Source organism: Ammodytes marinus, assembly GCF_949987685.1.
Source record: "Ammodytes marinus genome assembly, chromosome: 13".
Taxonomy (NCBI): Eukaryota; Metazoa; Chordata; class Actinopteri; order Uranoscopiformes; family Ammodytidae; genus Ammodytes; species Ammodytes marinus.
Genome location: NC_137217.1, coordinates 30,383,968 through 30,403,967, shown reverse-complemented (window position 1 = coordinate 30,403,967; position 20,000 = coordinate 30,383,968). Strand labels below are relative to the sequence as shown.

Below are 20,000 nucleotides of genomic sequence, written 5' to 3'. Positions count from 1 at the left end.
GAGCCAATATGGTACACACTCTATCCACTACGCCACCGGAGCGCCCCGATCCTATATTATTCATAATGTGTACACAATTCAAACACACAAATGTAACTCTTATCAGACATATTGAAGGGGATGGATTTACATACAAAGATCACTATTTATGATTATTTTAAGAACCATTTTAATATTGGTGCCACTGACTCCTGTTTATCAAGCCTAAAGGGAAGTTTACGCTGACTAGGGTTGGGTGGTAATACAATATCGCAGAGTTTATTTAAAAATAGCAACGGTATTCCTTTAATTGCCGTCATGAAAGATATCTGCTGTGTAATGTGCGGTGCATGTTTGTAATAAATGCCTTTAGAGTGTGTGTCCGTGTGTGTGTGAGTGTGTGTCCGTGTGTGTGTGTGTGTGTGTGTGTGTGTGTCTGTGTGTGAGAGAGAATGTGTGAGAATATGTGTGTGTGTGTGTGTGTATGTGTGTCCATAAGCAGCCCCAATGCCTGTGTATGAAGAGGCTATAAAAGTGATAACAGAACTCCGGTAAGTGATGTAGGCTTAATATGTCCGACAAATAAAAACCTATTCAGTGGCCTCTTCTCAGATGGTTGGTCAGACAGTCCCCCAAAAGAAATGTACCTGCACATACATAGGATCTCAGAGTTCAATACACCTTCATATTTCTACTGGTGAAGTAGACTGTGGCTCAGGCGGTAGAGCGGGTTGGCCGACGATCAAAGGGTTGGAGGTTCGATCCCCGCCCTGCCACCTGTGCCACAGATGTTGTGTCCTTGAGCAAGACACTTCTTCACCCACCTTGCCTCGTGTGAATGTCGATAGCTAGCCTGCTGCTATCGGTGTATGAATGTGTGTGTGAATGGTAACGTGGGAAAGGAAAACAGGTCTCCCTTGCAAAAGAGTCTCCGGTCTCAATGGGATTTACCTGTATAAATAAAGGTTAAAAAAAAAAAGAAAAAAAAAAGTAGGAACCAGGTGAATATGGTAATCATTTGCTTTTGTATAGGACAATAAAACAATTATTTTAAAAGTGGATTGCACATAATTGTAAAAAAATAAGTATTCACATAATATTATGTACATGTTCAAAATATATTATATATATACTATATTGTACTTTCACCCATTTCATTTTAATTGCTGCCACTCTTCACCACTGTGTAAATGTTTCAATTGTTTTTCTCTTCACCTGTTGTTGTGTATTTGATGTATTTGCATTGAATATTGTTTATGTATTGTTGTTTTTCCTTTGAATTTGTTTGATCTCGACATCATTGAAAATGAGGGTCACCCCTCAATTGGTCTCTCGAGGATAAATAAAAGTTAAATAAAATGAAAATAATTTGTCTTTTGATGCTCTCTTTTGTTTTACATTCCACCCTAGCAGGCACTAAAGCCCAATTCTTATTTTCAATCATCAGAAGAATAATTATATGACTTGGTTATAGATTCCCTTCACTGCCTCTAATAGTAACTGTTCAGCAAACCTATAATAAAACGTACACGTTCGCCCCGCTGCTGCTTGTGAAGTAATTGAAGAGTACAGCTTCTTGTGTTTGAAATAACCCTGTTTTCATGGGCTTTCGGATTAACGTGAAGCCCATAAATTGTCGGCCACTGTATCATCAATTGTCGGGCTGAATAAGCGGCTAGCACAGAACACGAGGGTATAAATACAGAACAGTGACATGATTTATCGTCGGGGCTAGGAGAGCTCACTTTGTTATGTTCCCCTCCCAGTCCTGATTGCTGCATCCTGAAGGCTATTTGGGTTGGGAAACGGTTGAGTGTGTGTGTGTGTGTGTGTGTGTGTGTGTGTGTGTGTGTGTGTGTGTGTGTGTGTGTGTGTGTGTGTGTGTGTGTGTGTGTGTGTGTGTGTGTGTGTGTGTGTGTGTGTGTGTGTGTGTGTGCGTGTGTATGTGTGTGTGTGTGTGTGTGTGTGTGTGTGTGCGTGTGTGCGTGTGTGCGTGCGTGCGTGTGTGTGTTTGGGTTGGGAAACGGTTGTGTGTGTGTGTGAGTGTGTGTGTGTGTGTGTGTGTGTGTGTGTGTGTGTGTGTGTGTGTGTTTGGGTTGGGAAACGGTTGTGTGTGTGTGTGAGTGTGTGTGTGTGTGTGTTTGGGTTGGGAAACGGTTGTGTGTGTGTGTGTGTGTGTTGGGAAACGGTTGTGTGTGTGTGTGTGTGTGTGTGTGTTGGAAAACGGTTGTGTGTGTGTGTGTGTATGTGTGTGTGTGTGTGTGTGTGTGTGTGTGTGTGTGTGTGTGTGTGTGTGTGTGTGTGTGTGTGTGTGTGTGTGTGTGTGTGTGTGTTGGGGAAAACGGTTGACTCGACAATTAAGGCGTTAGTTCTGCCGGACCACCAGCTGGCGTTTCATTCGCCGAGAGGGAGGGGAACCCTTGACCCGGGAGGGGAGGTGTTTCTGAGTCTGTGTGTGTGGTAAAGTGTGTGTGTGTGTGTGTGTGTGTGTGTGTGTGTGTGTGTGTGTGTGTGTGTGTGTGTGTGTGTGTGTGTGTGTGTGTGTGTGTGTGCGCGCGTGCGAGCGTGCGTGCATGTGTGCTTGTACAGGCATCTAAGTGAGGACATTCTTGAAAAGTGAGGACATTTTGCCTGGTCCTCACTTCTACAAAGGGCTGTTTGAAGGTTAAGGTTAGATTTTATGTTCTAGTTAGAATTAGGTTTAAGTTAGGGTGAGTGTGAGGGTTTGGGTTAGGCATTTAGGTCTGATTGTTAAGGTTAGGGTCTAGGGAATGCATTATGCAGTGTGTGTGTGTGTGTGTGTGTGTGTGTGTGTGTGTGTGTGTGTGTGTGTGTGTGTGTGTGTGTGTGTGTGAAGGTAGCCATCACACGTTAGGAAGACAGGCCATTTTATCTGGGAGCCCGGAAGGGGCTTGGGCGTGACGGGACCTTTTTTTTTTTTTTTTGGCTAACCAAAACTATGCCTGGGGAAAAAAGCCTTCCAAAGATAACTGCTGTGGAGACCTGTTTTATTTTTTCACTGCAGGAGGAGGGAAGAGGGAAGGGAGAAGGGGGTCTTTTCTGGCTCGCGGAGTGGAAAATAATAGACAAAGGTTGTTCTAAAGGGGAATGCCTATCCGTCATTATGTCACAATGTTAGGGCCGTAGCTAGTCTTTTCCTGCTGGCTAAGTAGAGGCCTCCGCTCGACCATGGACCAGCCACAACAAACTGTGTAATTGGGTGAAATAATGTTGGCAAAAAAAAACTGAGCAGCACTAGCTCTTAAATTAAAGAAAAGCCCCTGGAGTGGACCACCTTGTCATACTGTACTGTACATGAGGGATGACAGTAGCAGACCTAATCATAACAGTAGCCAATGTGTGACCGGAAAGGGGGTCACCTGCTTTAAAAGGTGGAGTCAGTGATTCTGGAGAACACTTGTTGTCAAAATCAGTGAATATCTCCTCAAGATCTGCTACCTGTCTGTACTATGTGTGCGCTGATTATAAAAAAAAACAATATTAATACACATCCTAGGCTCTGTAAACGGGCATGTTGCTAGCTAAGGTCCCCTTTGTTAACATACCCTTTGTTTACATACCAGTTTACAGAGGCTAAGCTGTGTATAAGCAACAGACGTTTTTTTTTTTTTTTCTCAGACTGTACGGAACATGTCATGATGAGATATCCACTGATCTTGAAAAAAACAGATTTTGACAACAAGTATATTCTCCAGAATCACTGACTCCACCTTTAACTTGATACACAGCCTGGGTGCTGTAAACGGGCATGTTGCTAGCTAAAGTGGGCCACCTTTTTAACATACATGTTTACTAAAAACCTATTCATTTGTGCAGGCTTTGGCCTAATTTGTTCTTGGGGCTGCTATGTTTATCACTGTATTGTCTTATTGGCCTTTTGAATGTATGTACAATTTTAATTTGTTGTTGCTTCCCATTGTGAAGCGCTTTGTGACCCTGGTCTGTGAAGGGCGCTCTATAAATAAAGTTTACTTACTTACTTACTTACTTACTTACTTACTTACTTACTTACTTACTTACTTACTTACTTACTTACTTACTTACTTACTTACATAACAGTTTACAGAACCTAGGCCGTGTATTAGCAACAGATGTTTTTTTCAGACTGTTCAGACAGATCTAAAAAAAAAATGTATTTCGTCAACAAGCATTCTCCAGAATCACTGACTCCACCTTTAACTCCATACAACGGAAACATGTGATTGATATTAAATGAGTAGAAACCCCTAACCCTAACCCTAATCCCCCCCCCCTTCCTTTAGAAGTAGAGATACTGGTAAGATGCTTTTGAGAGAGAGAGAGAGAGAGGGGCCATAAACCTTTTCCAACGAAGGTTAAGAACACAAATAATCTGTTTTGTCTTTGACGTTTACAGTTGGTTCCTAATGTGACAGATACGCACCGTCCTGCTTTCGAACAAATCATGGTAAGTCCGCAGAACCAGAAGGTTTCACACACACACATACAGATACACACACACACACACACACACACACACACACTCAAACACACACACTCCTAATGTGACAGATATGCACCGTCCTGCTTTCATGTAGGTTACTCACACACACACGCACACACACACACACACACACACACACACACACACACACACACACACATAAACACACACACACACACACACACACACACACACACACACACACACACACACACACACACACACACACACACACACACACACACACACACACACACACACACACACACACACACACACACACACACACACACACACTCAAACACACACACTCCTAATGTGACAGATACGCACCGTCTTGTTTTCGAACAAGTCATGGTAAGTCCGCAGCACCAGAAGGAAATGTACGACCACATAAAGTTGCAACGGCAACGACCAGCTGGATTGATGAGGGACTTCCTCTCCGGTAACCTGGAACCACGTGGAAGAATAAAACATGGTTTGATTCCCAGATCCCAAATGATTCAAAGCGCGTGTGTGTGTGTGTGTGTGTGTGTGTGTGTGTGTGTGTGTGTGTGTGTGTGTGTGTGTGTGTGTGTACCCTTGAACACTGTCCTATCTCATTTCTGGAAATATTTGAATCCTGTCTGTTGTAATGTGATTGGTGGACTCAAATAAAGAATTAAAATGTGTGTGTGTGTGTGTGTGTGTGTGTGTGTGTGTGTGTGTGTGTGTGTGTGTGTGTGTGTGTGTGTGTGTGTGTGTGTGTGTGTGTTCTTTTTAAAGCTGCAGTGTGTAACTTTTTCATATAAATGAATGTCGGTCACATTCAAGACTTAGCCAAACAAGACTTTTATTGATAACCAGTGCATGTACATCGCTGGTTGGGTTCTTGTTTGGTTTTTAAAGTTATAATGTGTTTCATACCCAGGGCCGCCGCTCCCTATACGCAGAGTACGCAGACTGCGTAGGGCACCAAGTTCCTGGGGGGGGCACCCCAAAAAAAAAAAAAATTATAATTATATATATTTTTTTTTTTTTTTTTTTTTTTAATTAAAAAGGAAAAAGAGATGGTCTGGGCCCCCCCCAAAATAGTTTATTTTTTTTTAAAGTTCATGATAATCATTACATTACAAAAAATATATAAATTAGTTATGAACAGGCCCATCGTTGTTTTTTCTTAATTGTGTATCCTATCTAGGGGTGGATTACTGCACAGGCACACCGGGCACAGGCCCAGGGGCCCAAGGGCTCAGGGGGGCCCTTAGCCAGAGATACTGATAGTAACTTTTCATGTTGCATAGTCAAAGAGCTCAGTCACTGATGTCAATAACAGGGTCCAAAAAGGAATAGCCTAAATATAAGTACTCATTAAAATATAACAAGATAGAAATCATCATGGGCCCCTCAACTAGTAGGGGAGAAATACAAAAGCAAGTTAAAAACAACAACATTAGTAGCTCTGTCTAAGGGGGTTGAAGGCCCCCTCACACATACACAAATAAGCTTTATATGTGTGAATTCTAAATTGTTCATATCCACCCTTTATCTGTTGAAATGGTTCTCTCCATCATAGAACATGGGTCTGCAGACCAATCTACTGTTTTTACAGTTGCAGAGTAAAGAGTGCTACCTGTTTAAGAAAAATCTGAAAAATAATGTTCCTTCTGCATCTCAGGATTTGATATCTCTCTAGTCTCTAAAATTTCCTCACAAAGTGCACCAGATTGATGCATTTTACTTTAAAAAGGTAAAAAAAATTCCACCCACCCCCCAACAAGGTACAGGGTCCCTCCAACAATACCCCAAGATCCTGTGGGAAACACTGACTTCCTTAATATGTTTTTGCCATTAATTGTATGTATCCGTGTAGAAAATTCAGTGTACCTGACTGGATAGGGAGTTGTTATACCACATGGAAAAATAAAAACATGGTTTGATTCCCAGATCCCAAATGGTTCTGTAAGTACTGTGGTGATATTTATTTTTCTGGACAGATTCTCAGACCACCGGACAAACATGCCTTTGGTAAAGATTCATGAAAGTTTAACAGATATGTTACAGTATGGAAGTGAAAAGCTTGTTCTCTTGACTCCTTAATAATAACCAGTAAAAATACATATCAAGTTTAAAGTTTAAAGTGTGTGTGTGTGTGTGTGTGTGTGTGTGTGTGTGTGTGTGTGTGTGTGTGTGTGTGTATGTGTGTGTGTGTGTGTTCTTCTTAAAGCTATAGTGCGTAATTTTTTCATATGAATAAATGTTGGTTACATCCAAACAAGTTGACACAAAGTTGATTAAGTCTATCAGCTCCACAAAACTCTCTCTGTATTTCTCAGTATGGCAGTATGTTTACAAACTGGTGTCACCCCCCCTTCCTGACACTGGCACAGGAGCTCAGAAAAGTCACCAAGAAATGTTTCAGTTGTTGATTCTACTGCTAGGAAAAAGTGCATTTTGTTCTTGTTCTTGAAACTGACGCTGAATTTTAACTGGTGGTGCAAAATTATCGTTGTTGTGTTCCAATCTACAAAGACATCCAGGATGTTATGGATGTAGTGGTTTCCCTTCATCGCAAAACAAACACAACGGAATAAATTAGTCCTCGTGTAAGAATTCCCTGACTCACTACTTGACCGTTGTTTGTGTCTTGAATGTAACTTCTTAACGATAAAGTAATTAGGGACTGCGGGCTGTAGTGTTGGAACTGCATCTAGTTTTGGGAACGGAGTGCTAAAAAAAATATAAAGAAAAGAGAACTGGCCAATCATTGATTGACACAAACACACTGCACACACATAAAGACGCAGAAACACATAAAGACGCAGAAACACACACACACACACACACAAAGGCACACACACACACACACACACACACACACACACACGCAAAGACCAGAAGACACACACAGACCCACACATAAAAACGCAGAAACACACTCACACACACACACACACTCATTTAATTCGGGGGCTTTCCCAGGATCCTGAAGGAACCAAACCGACACACATATGGGTCCCCCCCCACCCCCCGCATCCCCCAAAACCCCAAGAACCCTGTAGGTATAACAGCACGGGGCTCTGCTTATTCTCAAAGAGTTGAAACATGTTTAACCCTGTCTCCTCCCCCCCCACCACCCCCCACTAACTCCCCCGTCTTTCCCTTGATTTTTCAGATATCAACGAGCGAGCGAGAGGGCGGGCGTCTACACACCAAAGCCTTTGAAAAGATATTTCGGTTTAATTTCCAGCGCTCTGGCCGTGCTTACAATCACCCCGTTGAGGTTTTTATAAAAGGGGCCAATTTAATTGTGAAGCAAAAGGGGAGTTTTTTTTTTTTTTTTTTCAAGTGTGAAGAATGAGAGAACTAAATGTGTGACACCATCAGCGTTATTTCAAAGCTAACCGCCGGGGCACTCAACTCGGAGCCTGTGATTCTTTCTGCACACACACGCAAAGACACACACACACACAGACACATATACACACACACATGCACCCACACACATACAAGAGCGCACATATACGCATACACACACACACGCACACACACAAAGACACACACACACATACACACCGCACACACACAAGGACGCAGACACACACTCAGTCACATTGTCACACTCACACACACAGTCACACACACACACTCATGAACACACACACACACATATACACACACACACACACACACGCATATACACACACACACACACACACACGCACGTTTACACTCGACTGCATTTGGTTTTGATCCCGCAGTCTGCGTTTAAAGACGGTGAAAATGAACTTATTGTGTTCCCTCTACAAAGGCTCTGCAGCTCGTATTTGATGTGGCATTTCCTTGTAAAACTTTTCGAATATATGTGAATCCTACAATAAGGAATTCTCTGAGTCATTTGGGCCTGTGTGCATTCTGTGTGTGTGTGTGTGTGTGTGTGTGTGTGTGTGCTTTCTGTGTGTGTGTGTGTTTTCTGCATATGTTTAAAATGATGTGTTATGAGGTTGACGAAAAATTAAATAAAATAATAATAATAATAATATTAATATTATTAATAATAATAATAATAATAATAATAATAATAATAATAATAATAATAATAATAATAATAATAATAATAATAATAATAATAATAAAGTAGACTATTATTTTTAGGAGAGAAAAAAAGCGATTTTCCTTTTATTTATTAAAAAAAAAAAGTTATACAAACCTTGGGTGTGCGTTTGTGGTCCCCCATACGAGGTTTACCGGGGCTCCAGCTTGGACCTTTCAGGAAAGTCGACAATTTATCGCTGATGGTCTTGTATCTGTTGGACCTTCTAAACAAATACATGTAGTAGCGACACTGAGAGAGAGAGAGAGAGAGAGAGAGAGAGAGAGAGAGAGAGAGAGAGAGAGAGAGAGAGAGAGAGAGAGAAACAGAACTCAACCATCCACATACTGTACAATCAAATGCCACATTTAAACTGGTCAGTTAAAGGGGTAGTTCGGCATTTTAGAATGTTTTATTAGCAGGCTAGTATTGACCGTTGCCTTGCGCTAGCCTATAGCACCAGCTAACTCTACGGCTGTGTCTTGATTCAGAGACCACGCACTTGGTAGGACGCAGTCTCGCGGTCTATGAAGGCTATAGCCTATGAAGGCCGGTTTTAAGGCCAACGAGCCTTTTTAAATGAGACGGTCTCCGCAGGTCTCCGTTTACGAGCATTTCCGGTTCACGTAACAAGCCGTTACCTTGCGTGACGACTCGCCGCTCCTGTGCTGCCTAGCAACCCTGATTGCTGCCAACGGAGACAGCCCTGTCAACGGAGGAAAAAAGAAAAAGAAGTTGCCTACCAGACGAAAAGAAAAAAAAGTACAAGAAAAAAAGAAAGGAAGATAAAAGTTAAGAAGATGGAGCAACACGTTGCTGTTTTGTTATTTTTTATTTTATTTTATGCCATCTCTGAAAAAAACGCAATGAATCATGGGATATGTTGGGCCGCGAAGGATCCATCTGATGCAGCCTTCAAAACCGTGAAACGAAGGCTGCATTTCACGACCGCATATGAGGAGCCTTGCAAGGAGCCTTGCAAACGGGACAGCCTTTGCGCGCCGCTATGACGCAATCGGTCTTCAAATGCAGCCTTCGTAGGCTGCAATACCCATGCAATACCTGAATCAAGACACAGCCTACAACTAGAAGGACTGAATGAAATGTGTTGAAAACTGTCTCCAATGATAAATAATAACACCCAGGCTAACTTGGAAATGAGGCCCTACGTCCAAAATTCCGAACTACCCTTTTAAAGTATAACTGCACCCCCTGTTTGAGCGTACTGCACGATTTAGAAAAATGCACTCAGACCATGGATTCTGAATTCTGTTTTAGAACCATTGTTTTTAAAACATTCCGATATCAGCCGGCCGACATTCGGGAGGCAGGGGGGGCACACCGCACACAGTGTCTGTGAAGGAGGCGGGCTAGCTGCTAGCTGTCACTCAGGAAGATCTGAATGACATGACTTCCTTGAAAAACCGAGTGACACAAAGTCTAACGGCACTGTCGCACTCGCTACACGATGTGAGCTCATATGCCACACAGATGGGTCGTCTGAGGTGGAGGACTTTTCTTAATATATGTGTTCCTTAACAACAGAGTCATTTAATTCAGCTACTATCTAAAAAAAACAAGTAAAAGGGTGCAGTTACACTTTAATGAAGCCGTAGCTGTTACTAAGTAATCCTGAGGAGAAATGTCTCGGCATTCATTGGGGCAGTACATTGCTCACGCTGTGTCCTGCCAACATACTGCGGTCAGCAAAAAATAATCACACAACACATCCAACCCTCCTCCTGGCATTTCATTTTATTGGCCTCCTCCGACCCCAGCTGGGCAGTTTGTTTAGAGTAACGTAATAATGTTATGGTTACAACACGGCCACTGCGCCAGACACAGAAACATGAGCTAAGGGCTAAATCCAGTGAAGGTGTTTCTCAAACTCATATACAGCCGCGGAAAAAAATTAAGAGACCAGTCTGGAGTTTTCTTAAATCTTCATCTCTATATTACTTATTGAAAATGTCCTAAATGACAATATTTTTATTGTGAATTTGGTAGAGATGTTGTCAGTAGTTTTATATTATAAAATCTAAATGTTCATTCTACTCAAACATATGCCTCTAAAGAGTAAAACATGAGACACTGAATATTTGGAGTGGTCTCTTGTTTTTTTACGGAGCTGTAGATGGAGTTGGTGGGCTGCTTGGACCGATAGATAGGCGTATTCATTGTAGCCACAACACTGAAGGAAGTTAAATGCCTACTTCAACGGTGGCAATATGAAGGTGTATTGAACTCTGAGGTCCTATGCAGTATAAATGCGCAACAATTTTAGAAATCTGTTCATCCTAGCCTGAGAAAAGGCAGAAAGAGTGTTTTATGGTCTCACTGTCTAACCCTACATTTTCCCATGTGTGACATCACGCATGGTAAACATGTAGGTTTAGGATTAACAGGACAGTTGGGCCAAGGGAAGACTGAGGGAAGACTGAGGGAAGAAAAACCTCATACATTATATTATAATAGCGATTTTCTGAATGATAGAACGCCGGTTCCGTATGGGTGAAGTATTCCTTTAAGACCAACCTGAATTCGTAGGATTTCAAAGGTTTTGATCGGGACCACGAGACCGTACACCACTTTGTCCGTCTCCAGGGCAAAGGTACCTGGGGAGAACATGGAAGGTTTTAATAATTATAATACACTTTATTCGATTCGCCTTTCATACAAGAAATGCAGCTACAATCAAAATCAAAGACAAAGTCAGCTGTATCTTCAATGTCAAAATATGTGCCAGATATACAGATGAATCGAAATTGCGTTTATCTCCAACCACCACGGCGAAATAAGAACAACATGATAAAATGAGGTAAAATAAGATGAGTCATATGTATATTTAATGACTTTACAGTGATACAATAACGTGCATTACAAGCTTCACATTAAAATACACACAAAAGGAACATATGTACATGGCAATAATAGTAAAAAATAAAGATAAAATGTTGTAGAAATATGATTTTTTTTTAAACATATCATCATCAACCTTTATTTAAAGAAGCAAAAATTGCTAAGAAACAATGTCTTATTTAAAGGTGCAGTGTGTAATATGACATCATCAAGAAAGTTCTACAAAGTTCTAGAATGCAACGCTCCCTGGGTAACCCCAACCCTTTAGAATAATAACAGAAGCTACAGTGGCCTTCAAGGACAAGAACAATTCTAAATTTTAAACAATGCACCTGATGACATTCCAACTATGACACTTCCAAGATGGCGGCACTAGGCCTTGGTCCAAAATATGCAGAAATATGGACATATATGAGACCCTTTCTAAGGGGAAAAAAAAATATTCAAAAAATGTTTTTCAGCTAGTATGCACTAAATTAAATGTACTTATGGATATTATAATTACTTTCTACAAAAAATAAAACCCAAAATTCTACACACTGCAGGTTTAAGCAATGGCCTGGTAGGAGGTGAATGACCTCCTGGGGGGAAAGGGGAGAGGGAGAGAACAAGACAACACTGAACTATAGCCAGTAAAATCACACATAGACAACAACAACATATTCAACCTAGCAACAGAAGTTAGACAAACAGCAGTAACATACAGCATAGCAATAGATAAATGTACTAGATCACGTTGAGCTTAGACTGAAGCAGCTACAGGTGTGCTTTATACATTTTGTAATAGAAAGGCATTCAAACGCATTAAAGGCACCAGTCAACAAGAGACAGATCCATAATAAATCAGTGAATACCTTAAAAAAAACAATCAATTTAAAACAGCATGTGTGGCTCTATATTCCACACACAGCATGTTAACCAGCTTTTATTAGCTAAACTTAATGACATGAATAATAACCTAAGACCTATAACCATAACTTTGTTGGGACATTTAGGGCCAAAATTAAAAGCTGCAGACACTGATATTAAACATTTCCACATCCAGCAGGCACAGAGTAACATTCACCTGGAGACTTGTTTTTGCGTCCACTATAGGCCAATTCAACTCTACTCTACTCACTGACTCGCTTATTGACACACACACACACACACACACACACACACACACACACACACACACACACACACACACACACACACACACACACACACACACACACACACACACACACACACACACACACACACACACACACACACACACACACACACACACACACACACACACACGCACACACACGCACACACACACGCACACACACGCACACACACACGTTTTCCCACGACGGAAATATCTGGGAAATATCCATCTCTTTAACTAATCTAGACCGAACAGTTTGATGACTTGAATAGTCCAAAGAGAATACTAAAATATGAAACCCTGCATTAAGAGGGTTTAGGAATCACAGCTTCTGGCTTTCACTTATTAAAAATCGCCCTGCAGCTCCGGAAAGATATAAAACAATTCAAAAAAAGGCCCAAGGGATTTCTGGGTAATGTAGTAAAACCTCAGAATTTAATCAGTTACCTCTTAATACCGTTTGGAGTACAAAGCAACAGGCCAACCTACAGTTTATAGAATCACTGTTTCCTTTCATTTTGTTGTTATAAAGGGTCATACCACAACAATTTTTTTCTTTTTTGGCATTTTCAAGCTTTATTAGATAGTACAGAGTTGAAATGGAGAGACAGAGAGGGAGAGAGAGAGAGAGAGAGAGAGAGAGAGGGTGGATGACCTGCAGTAAAGGTCCACGGGTCGGATTTGAACCCGCGACCACTGCAACGAAGGCCTGAGCCAATATGGTATGTGCTCTATCCAGTATTCCACCGCAACCACAACTTTTGGTTAGCATTCAATATCGAGTAATAACAGCTGGGCAGACACCATACACACCAATACACACACAAACAGTTGACTAATAACATATGTCATTACTTCTAGCACACAGATCTGTTTATCATCATACAATCTGAGAACTTTGTGTGCAGAATGATTCATTTCAAATCACTTTATTAAAGGCAACTTAAAGGGGGCACATGACAGTAGCTGAAAAACACAAGACACAATCAACAGACATAATCAGCACACACACACACTGTATGATCACCAACACACACACACACTGTATGATCAACACACACATCACACTCACACACATTACACAATCACAATCAAGCAGCACACACATATGCGACCACAACATTTAAACCTGCAGTGTGTAGAATTTTGGGTTTTATTCCCTAGCAGATTTTGTAGAAAGTAATTATAATATCCATAAGTACATTTAATTTAGTGCATGATAGCTGAAAAAAAAAATGTTATATTTTTTTTTCCCTTAGAAAGGGTCTCATATATGTCCATATTTCTGCATATTTTTGACCAAGGCCTAGTGCCGCCATCTTGAAAGTGTCATAGTTGGAATGTCATCAGGTGCATTGTTTAAAATTTAGAATTGTTCTTGTCCTTGAAGGCCACTGTAGCTTATGTTATTATTCGAAAGGGTTGGGGTTACCCAGGGAGCGTTGCATTCTAGAACTTTGTAGAACTTTCTTGATGATGTCATATTACACACTGCACCTTTAACACACTAGTAATAAAGTAATGATTTATGAAGTGCTTTGGGAGGTGCTTGAATGAAAAAGTATTACAACCTCACCACAGAATGAAGTTGATTAAAAAAGTGAATCAAATAAAAATATGAATTATATCTACAGTGTGGACCTAGAGTACATACATTTGGCATCATATTGTACATCTACATGGCTACATATCAGCTCAGTTTGAGTCTGGGTTAACATTGTATACCTCTTAAAAAGTACATAATCTTGTAGCAGTAGGTAAAGTTTGAATGCGTATCTCTTTTATCTCTAGCTCTGTCAGCGAGAAGTTTGTTCTTTTTTCTTGCGGAGTATGTAGCATGCTTTATTCTCGCACTGATCTCTAAAGCGGCTAAACGCAAATAAAGTATTGCTTTAACTTACCAAACAATCGGTCCCATATGATCAGAATTCCTCCGTAGTTCTTGTCGATGCAGTAAATATTCCTCCCTGTTGAGATAATACTCTGTGAGCAGAAAAATGACTTAAACTCTTATGTAGGCTAAAACAGAAAGATCTCTTGACATGAGGAACTTTTTTTCACTATATTATCTCAGTTTTACCATCAACCTGCACAAAAATAACATGAGCAGACGGAATATAACAAGTTAATTTAACTATAATCAGACAGGACCAATTATGGATAGATGGATAGATGGATAGATAGATAGATGGATGGATAGATAGATAGATAGATAGATAGATAGATAGATAGATAGATAGATAGATAGATAGATAGATAGATAGATAGATAGATAGATAGATAGATAGATAGATAGATAGATAGATAGATAGATAGATAGATAGATAGATAGATAGATAGATAGATAGATAGATAGATAGATAGATAGATAGATAGATAGATAGATAGATAGATAGATAGATAGATAGATAGATAGATAGATAGATAGATAGATAGATAGATAGATAGATAGATAGATAGATAGATAGATAGATAGATAGATAGATAGATAGATAGATGGATGGATGGATGGATGGATGGATGGATGGATGGATGGATAGAGACAGACAGACAGACAGACAGACAGACAGACAGACAGACAGACAGACAGACAGATAGATAGATAGATAGATAGATAGATAGATAGATAGATAGATAGATAGATAGATAGATAGATAGATAGATAGATAGATAGATAGATAGATAGATAGATAGATAGATAGATAGATAGATAGATAGATAGATAGATAGATAGATAGATAGATAGATAGATAGATCACGTATGATGTTGCTCTTCCTTGGCATGTTGATGAAGAAATCTCTGTAAAACATTATAAAATAGTAGAATTAGTCATACAGTCTCTTATATGAAATACAGCAGATTATTTACCGTGATGAACTCTGTGATGCTTCGGAGTGTTGAAGATCCACTCCAGAGGTCCAAGGTCTTTGATCAGCTGAAATAAAATAAAAAATAATAATTAATACCAACGATTAATTGTCAGGTGATCAACTACAGTAATGCTGACAGGAGGGCGATTTCTATTTTATTTTATGTATTTATTAGAAAGATAATTTTTTGGCATTTTCAAGCTTTATTAGATAGTACAGAGTTGAAATGGGGAGACAGAGAGAGAGAGAGAGAGAGAGAGAGAGAGAGAGAGAGAGAGAGAGAGAGAGAGAGAGAGAGAGAGAGGGGGGGGGGGGATGACATGCAGTAAAGGTCCACGGGTCGGATTTGAACCCGGGACAACTGCAACGAGGCCTGTGCCAATATGGTACACGCTCTATCCACTACGCCACCGGAGCGCCCCTATTTATGTATTTATTTTAAATCAACTGTAGTAATACAGTGGGAGGTGTGCATTGTCTGGTAGACCACCTTAACTATAAAGCACAGTGGGAAATGTATCTCAAAGTTTATACATTTTTCTAGATTCAGTCATTAAAACTGATGAGGCTATAAAACCGATTTAAAACACAGACGTAACACACACACACACACACACACACACACACACACACACACACACGCCCATCCACACACTTATCAATGTCAAGGATAGGGGGACACACACAGCCCATTTAGGTGATGACAACAGGACCTAGGTATGTCATGGAAAGTAGTAGAATGTGCAACCTAACCTAAGTGGATAAAATCTTTAGAGTGGATAAAAATAAAAACATTGGTTCTGCCTTTTAGGTGTTAAAAACGCCCTTAGTTAACAGGTGACACAATCGGGGTTGTTAGTATCACTTTCATACATTCCTACATATTCAAATTCTTGTTTGTTGATCTTGATTGTAGAGCTTAAATGAGTTCAATTGTTTGCTAAATAACGGTTTAACTCCATACACAGCCTTGAATACGATTCACAAGCACAATGTAATCGTTAAACAATCATTCATCAAACATAAACCATTTTCCCTCTTGTTAAGTATCAAAGAAATGCACCAGTGAGCCATTAAACAGACTACAGAGGTCACACACGGCATATTTCACACAGCTCATGTTTCTATTTTGGCTTTTGCAAACTCTCTCTCTCTCTCTCTTTGGGATATTTTGATGTTTTTTTTTCTTCGCATCAATACGTCAGACAGAGCCTTCAGTCTGGACAGAATTTCTCAGCCATTCATTATATCCGTGTAATGGCCGCGTCTGGCAGTCGAGCGTGAGAGTTTAATCTTGAATGAAAAAAAGAAAGGGGGTCTCCAACTCTCCGCCATTTCACTACGGGACTGAGCCTGCCGTGGTGAGGGGCCTAGAGTGTGCCAATAAATTACTAGACATCAAAAAAAGAGCCCCATAAAAATAAGCATAAATGACATCCCCCCCGCCCCCACCTCCCTTTAGAAAATTGTGACCATTACGACAGTTTTTCACTAATAGTGCACTAAAAGATGGAAGGCGTTTTTAGATCCCATTCATCCAGAGTAAAGATTGTGGGGATTGTTAAAGTGTAAAAGTGATACTCTGACTCGCTTTAGAAAAAGGCAGACAGAGCCTATTGGTCATGCTTCTGTTTGGAATATTTCATAAAATCTCATTATTTTTTATTGAATACAGGTTCCAGTGCCGACAAAGGCTTGGACTTCGACAGAGCAGACAGACTGTTATAGGCGCAGGGAGAAAGAATAACTTAACGGGAGTTTTTTTCAGTGAGTTTTCCTTCATAAACGGGGCACGGCAACAGTGAATGGAAGAGTAGAATCATGCATTGCTACATATGCTACATGTTGAATGATTAAACAGTACATTTACTTATTGAATTGTTGTAATGATAGTGCCTGCATTAAACTGTCTGGTAAAAGTAAACAGCTGATATTTTCTTTATTACTTTTTATATTGAAAATTTCCTTCATAGGTGTTTAAAAACATGCCTGTAAATCAGGTTACTTGAGCCATAATCAGTATGTAAAAATAATAAAAATAAAATCAAGCGAATTCATTTTATTTTATATGTATAATAAAACAATATATAACACTTGAGAGGCTGGAAAACATGAATAAAAAATATATTTTAAATTTCAATCAAACGATTGTATATTTTGTTCTGTTGAACACACATGGCTAAAACCTAAATATCATGTTAATTATTATCTCAAGCGCTTGTTGACCCTCCATATACAGGTATAAAGTGACTGACAGACATAAAACTGGGCATATATATGTCAGATGATGGTTGATGGCAACAGCGTCCATGTGTGTATTTTACACTTCACAGCACTGTCACCATCACACATTATATAAACACATCTGTGCTGTTACAACTGATGACAGACTCTATATAGCCTTTTTTTTCTCTCTCTCTCTCTCTCTCTCTCTCTCTCTCTCTCTCTCTCTCTCTCTCTCTCTCTCTCAATGTCTTTTTGACCCTAGAACCTATTGCTCTTGTTTGGTTTGCTGTGTGTATTTATGAGTATGTGTATTTATCTTTTTGTATGTGTTTTTTTTTATTAGTATGTACTTATTTGATTGTACTTGCTCATATGTATTTTGTTAAAGCCCTTTGTTAACCATTGTTTTTTAAAGGCGCTATATAAATAAATATATTATTATATCCTGTGTTCTAATGTCTATATTATTTTATTGTTTATATTTACCTCTGTGTGGATCCAGAACTGGTACAGAAGGTTTAACTGGATGTGAACAGCGAAGATGGTGGGAGGGGCAACCAGGGCCAGGGGAAGGTAGAACATCTGAGGTGGACAGAGAAGAGAATTTATTAAACAGTAAACAGTTGACAAAACTATTGGACAATCGAGTTATGCATTGCAGACCCGTGATTGGATAAACCGCTGAAGTGAATTTTTTATTTTTTTTTAACCTTTATTTATACAGGTAAATCCCATTGAGACCGAAGACTCTTTTTCAAGGGAGACCTGTTTTCCTTTCCCACGTTACCATTCACACACACATTCATACACCGATAGCAGGCTAACTATCGACATTCACACGAGGCAAGGTGGGTGAAGTGTCTTGCCCAAGGACACAACAACCATGACACAGGTGGCAGGGCGGGGATCAAACCTCCAACCCTTTGATCATCAGCCGACCCGCTCTACCACCTGAGCCACAGTCGCCCCAGTCGAATGGATTGATTGGGTTTTCAATGACACAACTCTACTCAAGATATATCAATAGAGGACCTATGGGACTAAATAGCAGTGTGGATAAGCTCACATGCCATTGATTTTTTGAGTGTTGTAAAAAAGCTTTATAGAACAGGGTTCGATCTCCCCATCCCTACTGGTTCGTAGGAGTAATTCATGAATTAATTCCCAGTTATAAATGTGATGTGTGGGCAATAAGAAACATCAATAGAATAATATCACTTCATATCTGTGTACATTAAAGATGCAGTGTGTAATATGACATCATCAAGAAAGTTCGACAAAGTTCTAGAATGCTTCGCTCCCCCCTTTTGAATAATAACAGAAGCTAGTGGCCTTCAAGGACAAGAACAATTCTAAATTTTAAACAATGCACCTGATGACATTCCAACTATGACACTTTCAAGATGGCGGCACTAGGCCTTGGTCCAAAATATGCAGAAATATGGACATATATGAGACCCTTTCTAAGGGGGAAAAAAAATCAAACTTTTTTTTCAGCTATTATGCACTAAATGAAATGTACTTATGGATATTATAATTACTTTCTACAAAATCTGCTGGGAAATAAAACCCAAAATTCTACACACTGCTTAAAAGTATAAATCCAGCAAGACTATACATGTTTTGCTGTTATCAACTAATCCCCTAAAGTTTGTTATTCAATCTCAAAACCACCTTGTCTGTGGAAACACACTCAATGTTTCACACTCAATCTGAAACAGGTAAAGAATATATTGTTTCCAACAGAAGCAAATACACTAAAACACACTCAAACAGCGCCTGGAGTGTGTGTGTGTGTGTGTGTGTGTGTGTGTGTGTGTGTGTGTGTGTATGTGTGTGTGTGTGTGTGTGCGTGTGTGTGTAGCAATGCAGTTTTGAGTCACCATAACTCACCCATGAAGTGAACTGCTGAGTGAGGGACTGTCTGAGGGCGGTGGTCAGGTTGTAATACTCTGAGCTGTGGTGAACCTGGTGAGCAGCCCACAGTATGGACACCTCTGGAGGAAGAGACAATAACAACAGATTATACCATAGTCTGTGTGAATACTCTATTCTGATTGGCTGGAGAACATTCCATAGGTGTGGATTAACCCCTGATGTATGGACACCTAGATGGAACTGTAACATTCTGTCCACTGCAGTGTGTAGAATAATTATAATATCCATAAGTACATTTAATTTAGTGCATAATTGCTGAAAAAAATGTTTTGAATTATTTTTTTTCCCTTAGAAAGGGTCTCATATATGTCCATATTTCTGCATATTTTGGACCAAGGCCTAGTGCCGCCATCTTGAAAGTGTCATAGTTGGAATGTCATCAGGTGCATTGTTTAAAATTTAGAATTGTTCTTGTCCTTGAAGGCCACTGT

General features: G+C 39.9%; 1 protein-coding gene across 1 annotated transcript in view; it reads right to left on the bottom strand.

Moving 5' to 3' along the window:
• The window catches only part of agmo (alkylglycerol monooxygenase), a 79,875-nt gene that overhangs the window by 28,476 nt on the left and 31,399 nt on the right, over positions 1-20,000 (bottom strand). The window contains exons 4-10 of the mRNA XM_080040124.1: positions 19,525-19,628; positions 18,118-18,213; positions 15,404-15,470; positions 14,436-14,501; positions 11,070-11,149; positions 8,652-8,786; positions 4,796-4,912 (exon numbers count right to left, since the gene is read on the bottom strand). Coding sequence (XP_079896250.1) covers positions 4,796-4,912; positions 8,652-8,786; positions 11,070-11,149; positions 14,436-14,501; positions 15,404-15,470; positions 18,118-18,213; positions 19,525-19,628 — 665 coding nt within the window. The remainder of the gene's footprint in view (positions 1-4,795; positions 4,913-8,651; positions 8,787-11,069; positions 11,150-14,435; positions 14,502-15,403; positions 15,471-18,117; positions 18,214-19,524; positions 19,629-20,000) is intronic.